Source organism: Quercus robur, chromosome 4 (genome assembly GCF_932294415.1).
Source record: "Quercus robur chromosome 4, dhQueRobu3.1, whole genome shotgun sequence".
NCBI lineage: Eukaryota > Viridiplantae > Streptophyta > Magnoliopsida > Fagales > Fagaceae > Quercus > Quercus robur.
The window spans coordinates 60,422,495-60,445,990 of NC_065537.1; the positions used below are offsets into that span (position 1 = coordinate 60,422,495).

The window sequence follows — 23,496 nt, forward strand, 5'->3', positions numbered from 1 at the left end:
GATGTAACTTCATTCAAATGGTTTCTAAAACAAGTCAACAACACAAGCAAATGTGATTTTCCGCCGAAACAAAAAAAAATAATAATAATAAAGCGACGGCAGAGAGAGGGCACAGTTGGTATGAGAAGAAATAAACCGAGGACACAAAGGTAAATTCACTCCACCACAGAAAGAAAAGAGTTTTAGAATTTCTCCAATTTCTCAAACCATAAAAATACCTCTTCACACTTTTCATTCTCTTTTCCTTTCAGCATTCTCTCTCTCTCTCTCTCTCTAAATTCTCACAACAATGGCCCAGCCAGGCCAATTCCCCATAAACCCTATGAACCCGATGATGTACCACCCGACCGTACCGGTTTCGGTGCCCGTACCCGTACCCGTACCCGCATCTCTACCCTTACCCATGCCCATGCCCATGCCCATGCCCCGCCCCGTACCTACTGCCGCGTTTCCCGAATTCGAATACGGACAGCCATCATCGGCGGCCGGAAAGCGCCGCCGGGAAGACGAGCTTGTTTCGGCGGAGGACGAGTCGGCGGCGAAGCGGAGAGTGAAGTTGGCTCAGGACGTACTGTTCAGAATCGTCGTCCCGTCGCGGCAGATCGGGAAGGTCATCGGCAAAGAAGGCTGCCGAATCCAGAAGATTCGCGAAGATACCAAAGCCACCATCAAAATCGCCGATGCCATCGCTGTATGATGCTTCTAGCTTCTTCTTCTTCTTCCTCAAAATTTTTCGTGTTTTTTTTTCATTTTGTGTAGTTTATTATTCACGTTAGGGTTTTGATTTTGTGTGTGAATGTACGAATTTTTGCGATTTTGCCTGAGATTTTATATAGAGCTTTCGAGCTTTTGTTTGGCAGTTCTGTGAATCTACACTTTTAGAGCTTTAGTGATTATTTGCTTTCGAGTTTGTTAGGCGGTTCTATGATTGGCTTTCGGTGACTATTTGGAAAATTTAATTTGTGCTATTGCATTAGCAAAACATGGCTATTTGTAACAATTTGTATTACATACACTTTTAGCTTAAGGAGGAGTCATTTGAGCTATGGCTTTATGGGCTTTGTGTTTTATTGCTTATAATGTTGTAGTCGACAGGAATAGCATAAATGGGGGCTGATTATAATTCCATTAGGTTCCTTTCAAGTTAAGTGTCTTCACACATTTCTTGTGTGATTCTTTGTAATTTGTTAAGATACTTTGTGTTCATCATGAAGCAATGTTCTTTTTGAACAAATGAGTGTCTTTTCACATGTGGGTCATGTGATTTACTAACTTTTTAAGGTTAATCCGTGTAGTATTTGAAAAGCTTGTGGGGGGATAAATTGTGATAGGGCCAAACCAGAAGGGAATTTAGGGGTAAATTTGTCCACAAAATGCAAAATCTGTTCATTTGAACAAAACCTTTATAATTTCATTTTAATCCAAATTTTAGGGTTTCAAATGTAGCAATTGAAACTCTGTGGACTAATTTGTGATAAAAATTGCAATTTTTCCTATGTTTTATTATGTTAACCGAAAATGTGAAAATGCAACATTAGGAAAGGGTTCAGTTGTCACTGCAAGTGCTAACAATGTTTATTTACTTCAGTGAGCAGTTGTTCAAAGTGATTTTTGTCTGTAGAATTGAATCCTAAGTTTTAATCAACCAAATTCTGGTGATTAGTCTATTTCTAATTATCCAGTGGACTGTGGCATGTTCTAAATCTGTTTTTATGTTTTGCAGCGACATGAAGAGCGTGTAATTATCATAAGTTCTAAAGACAGTGACAACAAGCTCACTGACGCAGAAAATGCACTCCAGCAAATTGCCACTTTAATACTAAAGGTGATTTATTTCATAGTGAATGAACTTGAAGTAGCTTTGTCCAGGTCATATCATGTTAGCATGATTTATTACAATTATGTGGTGGGCTCTTGAAATTCGTTGTCAATAATATTTATATGTGCCCTAAATTTCATTTGAGTTTGATGCAAGTAGGCGCTTTTCTATAAAAAGTTTTATCTGCTTTCCATTTGTTGACAACATGCAAAGAGTTTAATGTGTTCAAATATTTTCTGGCCTTTTCTTAAGTGGCTTCTTTATTTATTTTTCTTATTGGACTATATTTATCTATGAACAATAATCTTAAGTTTAATGAGTGTGGAAGTGGTTTAGGTGGCTTTTAGTCTAGAATCTCTAGACATTATATTTACTACCAAAAATATTTGAATAGAATTCAATGGTATAAGGAGGGTAAGATTGTATAACAAACACTAAATCCGAGGGACTGGTGTAGCTTGATATTAGTTAGGTGGCCAGCCAATTGGTCTCTAAAGTGGTATATTCACCTAGGTGCATTTAGTCACTTGGAGATCACTTAGGTCTGGATTCAACTGCATTTATTTGAATGCATACTTCATCAATGATTTTGATCTTAGTAGGGTTATGCTACTGTCCTTCTGTAAGCTACTGGTGAAGGTCTGAAGCACCTATTTTGAAGACTTCTTTTCCTCAAAACTATTTCCTTGTTGTAGGAAACCACCTACCATGTTCTTAATCCCGAGTTCTTGTTATGTTAGAATTCTATATCTTTTTATATGAGGCTTCCTATTTGGGACGTTGATGCAGGACAGCCTAGGCTTCACCACCTAGAACTGCCCTGTAAACCTTAGGCTTCACCACCTAAGGGTTGTTTGGAATCACCATCAAACACAAAACAATTTTCACAAATGAAATTTTATTTATAATAAATTAATAATAATCCGAATACAAAATAAACCATCTAGAGCTTTTGTAGAGTTTCTAGGAATAAAGATAAAGATAACATCCATGAAAACTAATTCTAACTGAACTCAATAGTCTAAACTGATCCAAACTACTAATCTTTATCTAAGAATGTGAAATTTAATCCCTATCTGAACTCAAACTAAATAAATAAATAAACTTAAAATATGATATAATCTAATGAAAATCTAAAATAAAATTCTGAAATAATTTTTGGTTGTGCTTGTGCATTAGATGTGTTATTTGCATTCCCCATTAGTTTTTATGAAATGCCGTGATTAACAATATGAAATAATGAAATTGATAGTAAGAAAACTTCAAGTCCACTATGTTATTGTCCCTTAACAACTTGTTATCAAAATATTTGGGAGTTCCAATAAAAAGCTTAGCATGTTCGAAGTGCATTGAGTATGAAATTCTTTGTACACTACCATACATATGATTGGAATTTTTCCTTTGGGGGGTAGGGGGATGACTTGATAGTTTTTAAATGTTCCATACTCCTTGGGTGTATATAAAAATTATTTCCAAAATTGGTGTCGACGGACATTCTCAAATGGTATACATCGAATTGCGCACCACTTGCTTTACTGCCACTGTTGCTGGGTTAAGAAATGAATGTCCTGTGGGAATGTGTTTTTAAACTTATTAAGAGAAGACTGAGTGTTTCTGATACCGTGGTGGCACTGATAAAAACAATTTTCCTTGAAACAGGAAGATGAAAGCAGTACAGAGGCAAAAGTTGCAGCAGGACATGTGGCTGCCAATACCATAAGGCTTTTGATTGCTGGAACCCAAGCAGGTTGTTTGATTGGGATTTCAGGTCAAAATATTGAGAAATTGAGGGATTCCTGTGGTGCCATAATCACAATTCTTGCTCAAAATCAGTTGCCTTTGTGTGCATCTGCTCATGAATCTGATCGAGTGGTACAGGTGAGCTTCTCTATGCTGTCAATGCTAAAGTTAATATTAGAGTGTGTTGTTTAATTGGTTCTTGATAATTATTTTACCTTTGTGACCTTGTCAAAAGTGAGATTAAGAGACTTTGTTGCTTACTTTCGAATACTACCAAGATTCCTTTCCACTTCACACAATAAATGCAAAAGCTTTCAAATGTGACCAAAACAGTTATGTGAAATTAGTTAGTCCATCTTTTTTGTCTTGGTCCTATAATGTGCTTCAACAGTTAAAACTCAAATATTGAGGGTGAGTAAACCCAGGAGAGATTTTCATACAACACTTTCTAGGTGGGCTGCCTTTTAAAGATGCTTAGACCTCTACTGGAAAATGCATTCCAGTCTACAGTTCATCACTGTTAAGCAACTTTGGTGTATGATTATTTCCCTTTTGGCATAATACAACTCAATAAAAAGTACTTTTTATTTTTTATTTTTTATTTTTTTTTATTAAGTGCAACTCAATTAACAGTACTTAATTGCAGCATGGTTGCCTACCAATCACCTCTTAGCAGAACTGCAACTCAATAAACAGTAATTAAGAAAAACCTTTTGAAGTCATCCATGGAAATATTTCTGATTTGGTGTTGCATATCAAGGAGCTTAGAGCATTAGGCATTAAAGTATATAAAATTCATTTTGTATGTCAATGAAATTATAATTTACTGTCATACATGATTCATCCATAGTTATGCTTTGTTTGTTTTTTTTCTACTTAATAAGGAATAATGATTGAGATTCCTCTTTAACTCAGATATCAGGTGATGTTCCTGCTGTACTGAAGGCATTGGAGGAGATTGGTTCTCAACTAAGGTCTTATATTGTATTCTGATTGTCAGAACTTTGTCTTTAGACCTTTTTAAGAGTGCTTTTTTGAAAATTAAATTGTATGATTATAATCGATTCCATGTTATTTAGGGAAAACCCACCACGACAAGTGATTTCTATTAGCCCAGTGTACAATATTACATCAATCAGACCTCCTCAACCGTACCTGGACCCAACATCAGGTTATTGAATATTTTCCCATATCAAATGACTCTTTCAACTGCCATGTTTTGTTTTTTATCAAGTTTTAATATTTTGTCATAACATCATCATCTTTAGGACAACCAATCTTGCAGCTGATTATGTTACTTTCGAGATGATGATATCGGAATCGCTGGTTGGTGGGTTGATCGGCAGGAGCGGCACCAACATATCAAGGATCAGAAATGAGTCTGGAGCAATGATCAAGGTAGGCTGATCTTAAATTCTTAGGAATATGAATGAGGAGCAACTTACTTTTGCTGTTGCTGTTAATGACCCACTAATTATTACTTCACACCAAATCTTGGCCAATAAGAAATATCATTGCTTTTGTAATTTCCTGGTTTCAAGCTTCAAGATATACACAACTCCAACCGTTATTATTAATAAATTCATAGCATATGCAATGGAGTCCATTTACATATTGTTAGGGATATATAAGACGTTTTATATATAGCATTAAGTTCAGTCTTGTAACTCTTGTTTACTCATAAGAGGACATTTCCATTGCGTTTGTTTCAGCTTCTATTGGTTTCTTTTTAACAGGTTTATGGTGGGAAAGGCGAAACTAAACATCGACAAATTCAATTCGGAGGTAGCGCTCAACAGGTATATACGTCTTTCTTGGTGATATTCATAATTACTGGTCAAATACCACCTGAAATGAAACCATCTTGTAGCTGCCTGCATCACTACTATATTTTTCTTTTTCTGTTGGAGATATGAATATGAAGATATCAAAGTTCTCATTTTTTGAATTTTTGGATGCTTAACAGGTAGCATTGGCAAAGCTGAGGGTTGACGAATACATATATTCTCAGTTGATACAACAACCCGGTGCTCAACAGCCAGCGTAAATTATCCTGCCTATAAATGCTATCTTTTGTCCCATTTGGTTGCTCAGTTTTCTTTTGTTGATTTTCTACTTCTAGACTCTTGTAGCTCTAGTTCAGATATTTATAAACCCATGTAGATTTATAAATAAAATGTATAATAATATGATTGGTGAGGCAACCTCCAAAATGTGAAATATAATATATATATATATATATATATATATATCTGTTTGGTGATATCTTCCAACATGGACGCAAGCTGTAGCCATATAGACTGATGATTTTGTTCCAACTTCCAACATGATATCTATTAAAAGTTTTGCTGCATACCGGTTATACTTATGGATACGTCATGATGTCAGCTTGTGGATCAGGTTTTGTATGGCTGTGAGTCACGATCCTCTTTTGTCACATGAAATATTTCTGGAGTATAATTTAGATTTTATTAATACAATGAACAAATAAGATTAATGCCTGACATGGGCACTGAGATTCATAAATAAGAGCTTATTAACCTTTTTCATGGACTTGATTCATAATTGCATTATAATTTCAACAACTTCCACAGAATGATGAAAGATGCACTGAACAACAGAACTGTGAAACAAACTGCCCTGCTGTTAAAATAAGAGCACTAAATTTGAGCATGTTTTCTTGTTGTGTCCCCCATTCTTCTGTTCCATTGGAAAGCTAATAGACATGTTTTCTCAGTTTGCCGCTTTGATGAGGACGGAACATCAAGACCTCTTGCCCCCCTTGTTCAATAGTCATTTCTTGAGTTCAGTTCCTGGTAGATCCCAATTCACCTTTGCTGCAGCAAATGCTGTACCAGATTTTGAGACGACGGTGTTATACAATGATAATGTATTGTATGGTTTGCTATAAGAGAGAGTTGAATATCAAGATCTTTTTATTCCAAAACTTAGGTGGTGCATAGGAATTTTATGTGTTTGTTGTGAGGATATAAATCAATCACGTCTTGTTGAGTATAATTTAGTTTTCTAATTTATGCTAGCATAGTACTACTTGTTCATTAAAAATATCCTGGTGGAACTTTTAATTATTGAAGTCCTTTTTTCCCTCTTCATGTGTATATGGATTGTGTGTTGTTGGTCTGACTGGCAGAATTGGATTGGTTTCTGAAGTTATAGCATGTTTGAAAATTGCATGTTCCCATCAAAAAAAGAAAATTGCATGCATGAAGGTAACCTCCTCTTCTCTGGATTTTCTTAGTAAATTCCCTTTATGTGCGTGACAGGTGGGCTGAATGGCTGCTACGAAAATCCACTAACAAAACATAATTTTACATTTAAATATTGATTACATGGCAAAAATCAATCCACTCATTTCAAAATAAAATGAATAGGCTTTTAAGAACTCTATGGTATAGTTCATCTAAAAATCATATGGATTCATCAATTTTTATATGCCAACTAGTTGCAAATCCATGTGATGCATGGAAGTATATAATTAGTTTGAAATATAGTATAATGTATAATTTACTCTCTAAATTTTATTGTAGATAATTTGTTCTCCCTAAAAATTAAATAGTTTTTTTTTTTCTATTTTAAAAAATATATAATTTTACTGTTTTTTATTAATATTATTCATTTTTGAAGCGGTTCATATTTTTCTAAATTCTAATTATTGTTATTATGCATAATGAATTGAAATGGATTGATTGAAGTAGACTGAACGGATCAAAGTGGACCGAAATAGACTAAAATAGACTGAATTGAATCGAAGTGGATTGAATGAACTGAATTGGACCAAATAGATCGAAATGGATTGAACTAAACTGAATGGATCAAAATAGGCTAAGGTGAACTAAATGGGCCAAAAATGCTATGCTGATTTGGTTCAATAGGAGAGTAGCAATAATAAATGTTATGATTTAACTTTTAGATATTATATAAACTAGGAAGTATGAAGTATCGATCTTCTACAATAGGCTTGTTGTTCTTTCTTCTCTAAACCACAATTTACTCAAATGTTACCAGGGATACAAGGTATCAAGTCCCACATCCACCTTAGAAAATAATTAGCAACTAAATAATTCATAGACTCTACAATTTAAGATGCCAACAAAGTTAATACATGCACACATACGAACACAAAAGAGGGTGAGTGAAACAGTCTCTTTCCCCTCATTGATAGTCCTCAAGATTCTCATATTGAAAAAGATTAAAAATAAAAAAAAAAAATAAAAAAAGGTCCTTAGGTAATCAATAGTACACATTACAACCACTGAGATTAAGTAAGAAAGCTATGACAAATACAAGAGAAACAAATACATGATTGCTAAAAGAAACAGCAGGGTGCTACAAGTATGATTATTTTTGCTCCAACATTATACAAAATACAAAACTCGGCAAGTCATGATATCGGCACCATCCAATAGAGTCACTGGCCCTCTGTACCTGCGTTATAGGAAGACAATTATCTCTCTAACTAGTTAAATAGTATTGGAAGAACATGATTTGGATTTTAGAGGAGTGGTGCTACGTTGTGAATGAGATTTTTCCTCAAAGTGTAAGAAATTGGAAAAAATATTCATCTCAGAGCTATCAAAGCTATATATATATATATATTGTAACACCCCATAATTTTGATATCAATTAAATTATTATATGTAAATTATAAAGGAGGCCTACAATTAAATGGATTAAATTGATTAGGACCTAAAATATTAAAAAAAAAAATTACTATGAGATATGAAGCCCAAGTGAGATGATATACGTAAATGGACCTTGAAAACCCTAGTCTTTTACCTCTTAAGCTACACATGCATATACTTCTGAGGCTTCCTTTTGCTTCAGCCACGTCACACTACTGAACTTTGCCTTCCATCATTGTGGCTGTGAGAAGAGACTACAGGTATGGATTCTATGACTATATTAATGGAAATAGGACTCCTATGATTGTTATCATACTTAGACTAGGAAAGTACATATAGGCATGGGTCATGGAAAGGAACAAAGAGACGTTGGTCTCATGAATCTCCACCTATTCCTAAATTAAGGGAAAAGATGTCCTTTTTTTTTGAAGAGAGGGAAAAGATGTCCTATATTGTTATTATATTAGATTGGGAATGATGTAAATAGCTACATGTCAGGAAGGGTACTTTGTAGCTTTTAATTTAGATGGATAAGTTTCTCAAAAAAAAAAAAAAAAAAAAAAAAATTTAGATGGATAAAATATAGTACCTATAAAAATATGGTTACTCTGCCAACAAAAAGATATAGTGACAAGCTTATAATTCTAGTTCAGCATATGGCCATGCTGGTTTTATCTCTTTCGGATTGGCTGACCATGCTCAAGCCAATTCCATCTCATGTATTGTCGTGGGCCTGCGAATGTTCAAAACTTGTCGAGCTCTATCATTAAGTTTGGCGGTATTAAAGGAATAATGGGCTGGCCATGGGATTAATATATTAAGAATAATATTGGCTTCAACTATATATATATATATATTAGATTAATCAAATATCTATCATTCAGCCATACTGAAGTTTCATGAATACCTATGACTACGTTAATGGAAAAAGCTGATTAAGCAGCAATAATTTTAAGTCCAAAAATCTGATCAAAGCTGGAAGTGAATTGGATAGTTAAGTGAATAAATGAAGAATTTTGGATATATAAGTATTGTTTAGGATGAAACCGTTTAAGTGTGAAAATAGATTTTTAAATGAGAAATTGTGTATTGATGAACCTATTTTTGGTATTGCTAGGTTCTAATTCTACTGAATTGTTCTGATTCAAGGGAGGTTAATTTCCTTTATTTTTACAACTAAGAGGTAAATGGTGTTTACTAATTTTGGGGGTTTTTCCAAAACAGCGTTGATTATCAAACTATTTATATCAGAGAAATATGTTGATATTTTATATGTAAATTGATATTTTATATATGCTTCATGTGCACATTGGTTATTCGTTTTATGAAAAACTTGTGAGACAACCTGAATTTATTTAAACTTATATGCGTGAATATATCTTTATATTTTTGAAAATTATGAACGGATTATTTTTGTGAGCATATTGAAATGTGTTTTGAAAACCTATGGCAAATCGTGATTAGAAATTCAGTATGGTATTTAGTCTTTAGCAAGGGACAATCATATTGCAGCTAGTCCTTAGTAAGGGATGCTCCTAGAAAAGGGGACAGTACACATTTGATAACTTCTTAGCAAGGGAGTATACTGTTGAGGATCTAAAAAGGGAGCTCCTTAGCAAGAGAGTGCACCTTTAGGTTCCAAAAGAGCCATCCTTAAGAAAAGAGAAGAAAACGAGGTTCTAGTCCCAAAAAGGGGACAACACAACCCTATCAACGGGGCGTAAATGTTGAACACGAGAAAAGCCTAGGTAATTGTTTATATGATGGTATTGATATAAATATATATATATATATATATATATATATATATTATGATGGCTCACAATATAAATATGTTTTTTTTTTTTTATGTGAAATACTGATGAGTTACAAGTTATGAAATTGTTGTAAGTATTATTTTTTTGAAATGTTTGTTCTCACACCCTCAATGTTAGTGAATTCCACTTATTGAGTTATCTCACCTCCCTTTATTTCACATTACAGATACATTAGAGGGATTATTGAAGTAGAGATTCTTAGGAGACAGCAGTTACGAACTATTTTGTGGAATTGAGGATTTTATTATTATTTTTATGGCATTAAACATTGTATTAGAGAATTATTTTGAGAATGTTTTGTATTTGGTGAATTAAAACTCTGACATTTGTGATGAGATTTAAGGTTGCTGGTTTCTTTTATTTAATATTTTTATGGATTATTCAGATTAAATAGACTTTTATTGCTTATGATTTTGGGGCGTTATATATATATATATATATATATATATATATATATATATATATAAACAAATTGGACTTATTCCTAATTATCTGAATAGTCAAATCATGTCATCAAAATTCAGGTGGCATCAATATCTTCAATTTTGCTAGAATAAAAGAAAGTGACGTGACAAGCACATGGCATTGGTTTGAAGTAGTAGAGCAACCAATGTGTCATTAAGAAGTTACCTGTAAATTGAAGTCTTTCCCTGCGTCTTCTAGTTTTGAGGAGCTTTTCTCTAATCAAATGAAACTGAGCTACAACATCACTAATAATCATCCTCTCTCTTGGAAATTCCGTTGAACAAGAAACTCCAATTCCAAATATCAAAATCAAGCACTCCTGAATTTCGGGTCTACTAGTTCTATTTTGACTTTTTGTATCATCTATCCTTGTTTTCCCATCTTCTCTTTGCCAAAGAAGAACAGGATCTACAATATCAATGACTCGTTCGGGTAAATTTGCTTTCGCAAATTCATGAAAGTTTAAGCTATCTTTGAACATGTTATCAGTAGGCCTCTTTCCCGTAAACATCTCCAACAACAGTATTCCATAACTATAGATATCACCATAGGTTGACACCTCATTTCCCATACCATACTCTGCAATTGCATATAGTTTCATACTAAAAAATGGGAAATATAATATAACATGGAATGCTTTTAGTAGCATGTAATTGGAAAAAGAATGATGACAAACGAAATAAAGGTTTTAGGACATGCTATATCTTCTACCAGACATGTTTATTTGTTTGATAGAAGATATAGCATGTCCTTGTTTCCCCATCTTTTATATCATATGTCCTTGTTTTCCCATCTTCTATATTTCTACACTTCAAACAACATTATGAAGTATTTTTCATAGAAATGAATTTATAATTAAGAAGTGATGAAGATATTTACCTGGAGGAGCATAACCAATTGTTCCTCTTAATCCGATAGAGCTTGATTGATTAGTGGAACTATCTTTGGGTGCCTCGCGAAGGAACCTTGCCAAGCCAAAGTCACCAACATGTCCGATCATATCATCATCGAGAAGAACATTGCTAGGCTTGAGGTCACAATGAACAATTGGCGTATGGCATTGATGATGAAGATAATCCAATGCATTTGCAACATCAATAGCAATATTCAGTCTTTGAAGTAGATTCAAATTCTTTTGTTCCTCAGGAGCTTCATTTGTTCTTGCAATTGGGTGCAACCACTCGTCTAGGTTACCATTACTAATGAATTCATATACCAAAGCTTTGAAATCATGACCTTGATAGTCAACACCTGAACATGTTGTAAGTACCTTTACAAGATTTCGATGTCTGATGTTTCATAAAGCCTCACATTCAGCAATGAAACTCTTGGAAGCTCCATGGCGCAAAAGGTTAAGCACCTTTATAGCAATTGTACCTCTATCCTGATCAAGAACTCCTCTATACACAGAGCCAAAGCTACCTACACCAATTAAATTAGTGGAGGAGAATGCATCTGTAGCCTTTAAAAGACTTTGGTAAGACACATTCAAAAGTACATTTCTTGAATTATTTGAAGTATTTTCTCTTCCTTTTCTCTTTAAAAAGAAAAGAAGTAGAAACGACACCACCAAAGTTTCTCCAAGAAGCCCAGAAAGTATCGCGATTATTAACTTCAATGAAAGACTCAACTTTCTCTTTTTGGATTTATTGTATTTGCATACAGGAAGCTTCAGCTTAGGCATGCCTCCACAAAGCTTACTATTTCCCATAATCAAAGTTGCACTTGAGTTCTTTAAAACTCCCTTTGTCGGTACTTCACCCTCAAAATGATTATAAGACAAATTCAATAATTGCAAGATGTTAAAGCGCTCCAAAAATCTTGGAATGTTGCCAGACAAATTGTTATTAGAAAGATCTAAAATTTGAAGTCCTCTTAATGACTCCAAAGATGAAGGAATGACACCTTGGAATAAGTTTCCTCTCATGTTTAGAGATTCTAGTTTTACACAGCTCCCAAGACTTGTAGGAATTTTACCAAACAACATGTTTTCAGAAATATCTAAGTATCCTAGATTTATGAAATTTCCTACTTCCATTGGAAGTGCACCATTAAATTGGTTGGTAGACAAATCGAAGCTAAGTAGTGAGAATGAGAGACCAAAGACTTGCAGGAATATGGTACCACTGAGATTGTTATTAGCAAGACTCATAAAAATCACATTTCGACACTGACTTAGACTTAAAGGAATTGTTCCTTGAAGATTATTCTTGAGTAAATACAACTCTAACAATGCCGTCAAATTTCCTAGAGATGATGGAATGTTCCCAGTGAAATTATTGTTATTTAAAGCCAACTCTTGTAACTTTTGAAGCTTTCCGATTTCAAAGGGAATAGTACCTGATAATCTGTTTTTCCACATGGTGAGTGACTCCAAGCTAATCAGGTTTCCGATCCCAATAGGAATGTTTCCAAATATTTTATTATTATCTAGATACAAGTTGATAAGATTAGTGGAGAAGTTGCTAATGCATCTGGGCAACTTCCCCTCAAAGCTGTTGGCATTTATACCCAACTTGATTAGATTGGTTGCATTTGTCAAAGAAACAAAGAAAACTCAAGTCATTTGCTCCTCCACTTCCAAGATCATTGTAGGTAAGGAGTAAAATCCTCATTTTATTCAATTTCTCCAACGAAGGAACCTTCCCAAATAGTTTATTTTGGCCCAAAGTAAGTGAATCTAGATTTGAGGCATTAGATATTGAAATAGGAATAGATCCAGTAAATTGGTTTGCGCCAACAGAGAATACTTTGATATTCCGTAGGGTGATATCCATGTTTGGCGGAAGATGTCCTTGGATTTGGTTTTCTATTACATTAAATGTTATTAACGAAGAGAGATTGAAAAATGAGGGAGGAATTGTACCAGACAACCTATTTACAGCCACATCAAAAAATGTAAGCTTGGACAGTTGGCCAAAAGAGGTAGGGATAATCCCACCCAAGTTATTAGAACGTGTATCAAACTCTTCTAGAGAGGATAAGTTCCCAAAAGAAGGTGAGATACTTCTATTAGATTATTTCTATGAATAACAAAGGATTGGAGCTTTGACAATGTGCCAAACTGTGCTGGGATTTCTCCAACCAAATTATTATAACCAACATGCAGAAGAATGAGGCTAGAGCAATATGATAAATTGCTAGGAATTTTTCCATTGAATGTGTTATTTTCTAATCGCAAGACTTGCAATCTACGCAAACGACCAATTTCTGGAGGGATTTCATTATAAAAGCTATTGTTTTGGAGTGTTAAATTTCTCAAAAAGCTTAAATTACCAATGTGTGGTGATATAGAGCCTACCATTTTTTGGGATTGTAGGTCTAACACGGTGACCCTCTGATGTCGGCGACCACAAGTAACCCCTCGCTAGTGACAAAAGTGGATGCTATCATTCCATGACCTCATGACCCCAAGAGAGTTATGAGTGATCTTCGCTTTGAACTCAAGCAATGCCAAGCGGTCTGTCTCATTATTCCCACCACCCTTTGAGGTGACTAACAAACCACACCACAAGAGAAGAACAAAAGCATGGCTGCAAAAAGATGAGAATGATGAAACTGAACTCATAAGGTAAAGCGCCATGCACAGTCACCTAGGATGGTACAAACTTTTTTTTTTTTTTAAAAATGGCTGAGGCCTAAGAGGTGCAACTGGGTGAAGTTTTGTCAAAACAGAGGGTTTGATTTCTCATGTAATTTTTTTTGCTAAAGGATTTCCCTTGGAATTAGTTGCTCATGAAAGAGCACATTTATAAGAAGGTAGAGAACAACTTTCTGAAAACTTTCAAGAGCAATGTGTACATAACATAAGTTTCCACTCAGCGTGGGAATGGACCATAGTGTCAATCTGGTTCGCCACCTGAAATACTCCACTAGTGTCAATCTGGGTGAAAGTGAAAAAAAGTAATTTGGTACATGATTGACATTTTTGTTTTTGGTGTAGAAAAAACGTCAATTCTCGGTGAAAGTGAAAAAAAGTAATTTGGGACTAATTGTCTAGGAAAAAATTGTGTCTAGTCCATTATGAAATATGTATTGAAGTCCTATAGAGAGATAACTCCCTCTTTCCAAGCATGTTTATTGTTAAATTAATTTAAATTAATTTAAATGATTTAAATGATCAATTATCTCAAAAGTTTAAGTTATGATAAATTTAATTATTTAATCACATATTTTTAACACTCCTCCTCATAGTTAAATTACCGATTGTTCCAAAAACTTAAAGTTATGGTAAATTTAATCATTTAATTACATTCTTTTAAGTTCTAACACTCTTTCTCATGTGTGGACTCCTTTTTAATAAGTGAGGCCCAACATGTGTGATATTAAATAGGAGGTAAAATGGAAGAGATAATGATTGAACTTAAGACCTTTTGCTCTAATACTATACTATGCTATTAGAATATAGTAAATTTAATCATATAAACATATACTTCTAACATAAAGAGATAATGCTACATACAAAACCATTGTTTTATGGCTAAAAATTTATAGTTTATATGTTCATTGTTCAACGATATAAGCTATAAACCAACGAGGGAGAGACATGTGAGCACTGAATAAGAGGTGCAATTGGGTGAAGTTTTGTCAAAACAAAGGGTTTGATTTCACTTGTAATTAGGTGCTCGAAAAAAAAAAAAAAAAAAAATATATATATATATATATATATATATATTGTGGGTCCAGGAAGTCTACAGTCCGGCCCAAACTCTATTCAGGCCCAGGGCCCGTGCCGAGGAGGTATTATGCTGAGAACGACTAATCGATGGCCGGGGTGTCAAGGGGAACGGCTGAGAAGCTACCCTGTCCTCGGAATTCCAGAACTTCAAATAGGAAGACCAACTTCTAGGTGGATGCTGTCCCTAAACAGCCCCCTGAAGGGGATGTGTGTGGAATGGGGCCCATAGGGAAGCAGGGTGTAGGATTGGATCAAGGAAGATGCGTACCCTCCGCATTTAATACCCCTGCCAACGCCCAGATCCGATTAATGAGAAAGGACGTTTGGACGGTGTAAACTTCGATCTTCGCAACTAGTAGAAAGTAAGAGGGGACGGTTGATGGGATGGGTACAGAAATAAGCACTTGCCTGACCAACAAGTGGAGGGCTAGGATCAATCAAGATTGACTATATAATAAAAAGGTAGGTGCACCAAGCAGGGGGCGGGGAAAAATGGCCAAAAACCAGAACCTCCCAGTCCACCCTCAGGAGAAAGACTCCAGGGCGAAAATAACTTAGCTATGTATGAACATCATTAAAAGACTCACCGCCTTGTGACTAAGGCCTAGCCTTTCAAACCCACGCTCTACAAATGATATTGTTTGGGCATTTTTTACGTGCGAACCCAACACTGTTGTGGTTCGATACGAATTGTGTCCTTACATATATATATTTATATTTATTTAGAGCATTCATATCTGCAATTTTCGTACTATTCTATTTTATCATCTCAAAAGCTACTTTATCAATTATACTATACTGTTTTACAACACACCCAATATCCAAACTTTTATTTTCCTATTCAACTCATTAAAATAATATATATCACCCAATAAAATAATATAATCAAACCTCTTTCTCAATAAAATAATATATACTACCCAATAAAAAAATAAAATTTAAGTTTACAATGAGTGAACAGTAACTTGTATATGTAGAAATCCACTTTAACGCTATTGTAAAACTTTTTACAAGCACAAGACCGGATAATGGGGTTGTTTTGTGCTTTGATACTAAAATTTTCCTACATATACCATTTACATTGCCTTATGTGAATGCTCTAAACTCTCAAGAGCAATGTAGTGCACGTAAACTCTTGGAGGTAGAGAAGAACGAAATTTCTGAGAACTTTCAAGTTTCAAGGGCGACGTAGTGCACATAGAAGGGAAATGGGTCATTGTGTCATGTGTGAACCTGCTTTAGAAAAGATTGTTTGAATTAGAAATGGCCCCTAATTTGATTTGATTGGGATTTTTGTTTTTGGTGTAATAAGATACGTCAATTCTTTGTGGGGCAAAAAAAAGTAATAGCATGCTGCCTAGGAAAAAATGCTTATCTAGTCAAATATGAAATATGAACGTACAGCACCATTGTTTTGGGGCTAAAAATTAATAGTACTAGTCGCGAACCCGCGCGTTGCACGTGATGAATTTTTTAAGATAGTCTCATTAAATTTATTTTTTACAATTTGTATTAATTTAATAAATAGTAATGTATTTCATAATAACATTTTTATTTATTATAGGAACAATCATAAATGTAATATAGGAACAATCATAGACATAAATATAAATTTGAACATTCATATTTTTATTCATTATAGGAACAATCATAAATCATAAATATAAATTTTGTAGTACCAAAATGAAAACAAAAAACAATTCTCAAAAATTCAAAAGGCAAGTTAACAAAAATATTCATTTTTTAATAAAAGTTATTTATAACATTTTGTGAATCATTAAAAAGAATATAAAATTTGGAAAATTTTCTTTTATTTTTAAACAAACTTTCTAAAACTCTATTTTTTCTACCCTACAATCCAAACACAGAAAAATGTAACTAAAAAATTAACAAAACTTAACAATGATTAATTGAACCAATTAGCAAAACAATTTGTTGTTGATAATCTATTAAGGTTATTTTCTTTGTTGAAATTGCAATTTCGTCCACCCAAAACATATTATCAGATAAACAATTATTTGCAAAATCTAAGAATTAAATTTCTATATATGTATTGTTATAAAATAATAATAATAATAACAATTAAAATACAATTGCAAAAGCTAAAATATATCACCCTCCCGATTATTTTTGTTTGACTAAACCTTTGCTTCTCTCTAAATAAATGACATTATAGAATACTTCTTATACAACTATTAAGAGTACTTTGTCCACCCCAAAGGATTAAATAATAAACAAAAATTAGTAAAGTCTCATATAGTTTAACATCTAAATTGATCACGATAAAAAAATCAAATTCTAACTTGCAAAACAACTAATTATAAGCTCAAATCAAAACAAACCAATGGAATAAAGAAAAATAACTTGTAATCGGAAATTAGAATACCAAACTACCTAAATATGCATAAAAGTCGATGCAAATACCAAAAAGATAAACACATGTGATATGACAATTAAATCAACAATAAAAATTAAATAAAAAACCATTAGTAGAAAAAAAAAGGTTGAATCAATAAAATAGAATAAAAATCCACCAAAAAAGAAAAAAAAAATTGGAGAAAGAGAGAGAGTATTGACCTTTTTGTCGAAGGCCACTTGGAAGGAATAGCGAAGAGGTAGAAATGACATAAGAAGAAATTTATATGAAAATTAAGATGGCAGAGTAATAGTGGAATAGATGAAAGATTGAACAAAGTGAAACCATAGAATTTAAGAAGATATAAAGGAAACTTTTAAAAATCTAAAGGAAATCAAATGAAAATTAAAAAAAAAAAATATTATTGGAGGGGATGAAAGATTGAACTAAAAAGACAATGATTGAAGAAGATTAAAATTTGAAAAAATTAAATATGAATTGCACAAAAAAAAAAAAAAAAAAAAAAAAAAGAATACTAAAGATGTAGTTAGGGGTGTCCACAGGTCGGGCCGGGTCGGGGCGGGTGAATAAAAAATTGACCCAAAACCGACTCAGAGACCTGGTCGGATTTTTTGGTTCAGGTCTCGTCGGTTTCGAGTTGATTTGAGTCGGTATCGTGTTTATCACCGGGGACGAAATCTGGCTGAATCCGGCAAGATCTGGCCGAAATCTGGACGAATCCATCAAGATCTGGCCGAAATCTGGACGGATCCGTCAAGATCTGGCCGAAATTTGGCTGGATCCGGCGAGATCTAGCCGAAATCTAGCCGGATCCGTCGAGATCGGATAGAAATCTAGCCGGATTCGTCGAGATCTAGCCTAGATTTCATCGGATAACAGCGAGATCTCGCCGGATCAAGTCGGAAAATTGTAATACTTCGCTGGAAAGGATAAGGATTCAGTTCGGGTCGGGTGTCATGGATTTGGAAATCAAAAACCGACAACCGACCCGCGTGGGGTCGGGTTAGCTTCGCCGGAACCCGCGTTCAACCGCCGGAGTCGTCGGATTGGGTGGCGGCGGGTCGGACGTGGGCGGGTTGGCCGGGTTGAGCGGGTCGCTGGCTCTTCTGGACAGTCCTAGATGTAGTGCATAAAGAACTTTATAAAATTTATTACAAAACTTCCATTAATATATATAGTATAGATATGTATAGACATTGTTTTTGGTTTTTGATACTTCATTGATTTCATTATTTAGTTATAAACATCTAGAATGACCCTCTAAATTAAAGTAGATGAATATATAAAGGCAAAATTATATGTGAAGTTTGAAACCACTCAAGTTTGAAACCACTCTAAATCTATTTATATTTGTCTGTAAAAAAAAAAAAAGAATAAAAATTAAATTCTAAATTAAAGTAGATGAATATGTAAAGACAAAATCATATGTAATGTTAAAACTGTTCAAGATGAATGTATAAAGTCAATAATCTATTTATATTTTTTTTTATAAAAAAAATAGGAATAAAAAATAAATAAGAAAAATAATAATTATGTACCTAATGACATGACGTTGAGGTGACGCAACAGGAGCTTAGCTACAATAAATATTACGCTTCAACTTTTAGATATATATAGATTTAGATTATTAGTAATTTTGCCACCACACAATATGTGACATATATAGTTTCATGTTAATTGTATTAGTGAAATGAATATACATAAACTATGTTATACATTTGTTGAAATCACCAAACAGATTTCAATAATAATCATGAAAACTTAATTACTTATTTATGGGTGAAACATTACAAATCCAAACAATATAAGAATTAAAAACAATTCGGTTATCTAGTTAAATTTCTCAAATCACATGGAGTACTCATATTATATGAATTAATCTCCTTATAATTGGTGGTAGCTACTTTTAGACACAAATTTGCCAGTTACTTCTCTCCAATTCAATCCAACATGTGATCTTCCTTCGCCTATTGGCAAAATGTAAATTGTTTTTTGCTCCACATGATCATTGAGAGATTTATCTAGATAAGATTGTTGTTTGCTTAAGCTCTGAAACCAACACAAATTAGATAGCTAGATGCTTTAACCTATAATAGAATAATAATAATTCAAAAATTGAACCATCTAACAAAACAATAATGGCAATAATTAAGTAATCAACAAATAACGTAATAGCAATGTCACTGAGGCAAACAAAAGAGAACATGTTACAATGTTATATTTCTATAGGAGGATTTCACAATGGGATACAAATTTCAAATGTAACAATGAAAGTTATAATTTTTTTTTAAATAAAAATAAAAATTAACAAACCATTAAGCTAAATACAAAACACAAATAACTTTTTTTTTCCTTTCTTTCAATGGAGAATATGTAATAATGTTAGTTCATGCATTACACTAAATGTGATAATGATTCATCAAGTCTATTTATAAATCTCACATTTTGATCATGAGTCCATAAAAGAGGTTATTTTTAGCAAGTGGCTCCTCAAGTAAAATTATTTTCTGTCTTATTGAAATTAAAAAAGCATGCAGCTAAGAACATAACAATCATTTTCAGATTGAATATGATAGGATGATGAGAAATGGTCTAAAACTAACAAACCTTTGAATGAAAATCCAATGCTCTTAGTCTTAGATGGTTTATATATCTGTGTCAAGTTTGTGTATGATATGTTGCTGTATAATGTCAAAGAAGATAGGAAAAAAAGACAGCGAAACCTGTACCTTGAGGAGTATTTGAATAGATTATAGTGCCCTAAACTTTGCGGATAAGAACTACAAATTCTAATAGAAGCAAGAACCTGGTCACCTCTCTTGGTTGCATTCCAAAAAAATTCTACATGCTTTCCAATTTAACTTATGAGGAATATGAGAGATGTTGACATGAAGGCACTTTGCACATCTAGCCTGTTCCAAATACTTGAGGGTGTAAGCAGTACTCAACTCCCCTGAATAACCAATAATGGTCCTACAAAGATAGAAAAAACAAATTGGGAAGTCAAGCTCAACCCCATGGGCAAGAAATGGTTAACTTTTAGTGCTATTAATAAAACTTTGCATGTGTAGAGAATTAGCGGGAGCTTACTTGTGTGACCCCGAAGCTCCATAGAAAGCATTGATATTCCCCTTTTAAATAAGTGTAGAGGGAGGCCAAGAGAGCTAATTTAGGTGGGTTTTGTGTTGTGCCTGGGCGTGAGAACTCAAATTTAATTGAGAAGTGGAAAGGGTGAGGAAGTAAAAGTATCTAAAACGCTTTGACTGGAGTGTAGGTGACGGTTGTTATCTGCAACGCCAAATTTTATTTTTATTTTTTTTTCCAATTAATTTGAAATGCCATCCTTTTGGGATGAAAATCTAAAACGCCAAATTTTTAATCAATTTGAAGAAAGATGAGTTGGAGAAAAGAAAGAGAATAGAATGACATTCACTTATGTTTCAATAAAATGACACCTATTACCATTTTGTGCAACAATTAGTTCTAAGGATTCAACTTTTATAATAGATTATAGATTATATTTTTTCAAAATATTTTTTTAAAGATTTTATGCAACGATTACAGGGGGCTTCAAATGCTAGTGATTTTTTTTTTTTATATAATAATAATAATAAATTTATTGTGTAAAGTCAATAATCTTTTTTTTTTTTTGGTAAAAAAATAGGAATAAAAAATAAATTATAAATTAAAGTAGACGAATATGTAAAGACAAAATTATATGTAATGTTAAAACCGCCCAAGATGAATATGTAAAGTCAATAACCCATTTATTTATTTTTTGTTAAAAAATAAGATTAAAAAATAAATAAGAAAAATAATAATTACGTGGCTAATGATGTGGCAATGAGGTGGCGGAATAAGAGATCAGCAGCAATAAATGTTACGCTTCAACTTTTAGTAATATATAGATAAATAAGACTAATTCCTCTTCTTTTCAAGCCTACATTTTTTATCAAACTCGACCTCATTCAAAAGTGAATGAGCTTTTTTGTGGATCTCATAGAAAACATGCATAAGTCATAGCGTTGTGGACAATGTGACAAACCCGTTATAAATGGAGGGGAAAGTAGGTGGAATAATCAATCATTACAATCAATGAAGGAGATTGAAAGAGACAACAAAGATGAGCCCAAAAGGGAAGGCTCTAATTAGTAATTAGGAGTTTCTGGCCAGTTATGGGTTCAAGACCAGAAGAGCTACGGCTAATTAGAGCCCTTGTTCGGTTGGAAGTAGGAAATCAATCCCAATTGTAATCCTGGCGCAACTCATGATTTAGTCTCCTTGGTTCAATAATCTAGTCTATGAAAAGACATCTAGGGCCAAAGACCTTTGCTTGCTTCTTGTTAGCAATTCAACTAATCTAAAACTACAAAAATTCATCATTAATGCTAGGGTTAATAGGTGCGTTGCAAATCTTAATGTAATGTGACAAGACTTAGCCTGGTTCATTTGTTCAAAGGGGATATTGGTTCATATTCAAAGATGAGGAGTTGATAATCTTTTGTCCATATCTCTTAAATTATAATGAATTTTTTGGTGAAACTTGTTTCAATGGAAAGTTAGTATGCATTTGGCTCCACGTTAAGGAGCCAAAACACGTTTTTTCCAGCCAAAAACCCAAAACTGCGTGTTTGGAAAACCTTAGCAAATGTGTCTTGTAAAAATAATGACTTTTCTAAATACGAAGAAGACCTGTGTTATCGTGTGGCAATTGGGGAGCTATAGTTGTAAAACGCCACAAGCGCATTATAAATATTACCATTAGAACAAATAAGATATGGTCACCGGAAATTGACACAACAATTTTGTATTGGAGAGTTCGCTCATAACTCGCTTAAGCAAAATTGTTAGGTCTTGAATTTTAAAATTTGCTAGAAAATGTGTTTAAGCTCGATTTTAATCATAATTTATAAACCTATATAAGTCACCTTTCACAAGACTTTTATAGCCAAGAAAGAAATTTATACCAAAGTTAAACATTTCAAACCTTTTCCTTTCTTCTTGAACCTAAAAGGAGAATTATCCTTTTTGCTTTGTTTTAAAAACAAGAAAAACTATTGTGTTTAAGTGAGCTTTAAATATTTCTTGAATCACAAAGATCTTTTCCGGTGTGTTCACTAACCTCTTTAAAGTGCCTGAGGTTTTGGTTCATGCGAACTAGGAGTTTCTGAAGGAAATTCGCATAAGAAGACGCCAAAGATTCTAGAGCTATTACGGTAGAAAGGCAAATAAAACTTTACAAATAGGGTCTAATTAATAATTATATAATAGTCTTGAAAGTAGATTGTTATAACTGCTCTTCTTATAGTGAATTTTCTACTAGATGTGTCTTGAAGTGGTTTTACCATTGAAAAGCTTCAGTCTTTGGTTTTCCATCTCATTATCAAATCGTATGTCATGCTCTAATGGCCTTTATATTGCTTGCTTTAAGAGTAGGTATGTACTGGTAAAAATATTATTATGTTTGTGGATCACTTTAGCTGAGATAAATTGATAATTCCGCTACCTAATTTGCACAAGGAGTCTAATGTAAATTTTCAATTAAAGCCCTGATCCTAGACCCGATGTCACTTTATAACCTCAAAAAATAAAAAACGTAAAATTACAGAAGTTTTTGACTCCATGCTAACTTGGTGATAAAGTCTTTGATCAACAATGACTAATGGGCTAAATCCCTTTCCTTTCAAGGTTAGGAACTAAAATGCCATATCTAAAGGGTCAGGTGCTAGTTAATTATTGTTCACTAATGATGAGACAGAATCCCTAAAATAAAATTAAAAAAGAAAAGAGCAACCCCGAAAGTTCAGACTTCTTGGTTATTATCTTTTGGACTGTCCAAGCATCCAGAGATGCATACTTGACATGATCAAAAGTTTTCCCAACTTTTTGCATTTTTGATTTACTATATTACTTTTTAAGTTGTTGAGAAAAGCCAGTGTCTACTACAATACATAGAG

At 33.5% G+C, this 23,496-nt stretch overlaps 1 protein-coding gene, 1 long non-coding RNA gene and 1 pseudogene across 3 annotated transcripts; 1 reads left to right on the forward strand and 2 right to left on the reverse strand.

The window, feature by feature from the left end:
• Nucleotides 1-223: 223 nt before the first annotated feature.
• LOC126723195 (RNA-binding KH domain-containing protein PEPPER-like) lies at nt 224-6,668 on the forward strand. Of its 2 annotated transcripts, XM_050426506.1 has the most exons (9): nt 225-691; nt 1,724-1,825; nt 3,479-3,697; nt 4,475-4,533; nt 4,639-4,730; nt 4,845-4,957; nt 5,296-5,358; nt 5,526-5,602; nt 6,297-6,668. In XM_050426506.1, the coding sequence occupies exons 1-9, from the start codon at nt 290-292 to the stop codon at nt 6,307-6,309; spliced, it is 1,140 nt and encodes a 379-aa protein (XP_050282463.1). In that variant the 5' UTR covers nt 225-289; the 3' UTR covers nt 6,310-6,668. The 2 variants fall into 2 exon arrangements, with proteins under 2 accessions (XP_050282464.1, XP_050282463.1); XM_050426507.1 differs by lacking the exons at nt 5,296-5,358; nt 5,526-5,602; nt 6,297-6,668 and having other exon boundaries at nt 224-691; nt 4,828-4,921.
• Nucleotides 6,669-7,504: 836 nt separating this feature from the next.
• LOC126723196 (probable LRR receptor-like serine/threonine-protein kinase At3g47570) lies at nt 7,505-14,298 on the reverse strand (annotated as a pseudogene).
• A 5,150-nt stretch (nt 14,299-19,448) lies between these two features.
• On the reverse strand, nt 19,449-20,780 carry LOC126724505 (uncharacterized). The gene is made up of 3 exons (XR_007655010.1): nt 20,630-20,780; nt 20,269-20,512; nt 19,449-19,588 (listed from the first exon to the last, which is right to left on the reverse strand). It is a non-coding gene; the product is annotated as an uncharacterized LOC126724505 (long non-coding RNA).
• Nucleotides 20,781-23,496: the final 2,716 nt, after the last annotated feature.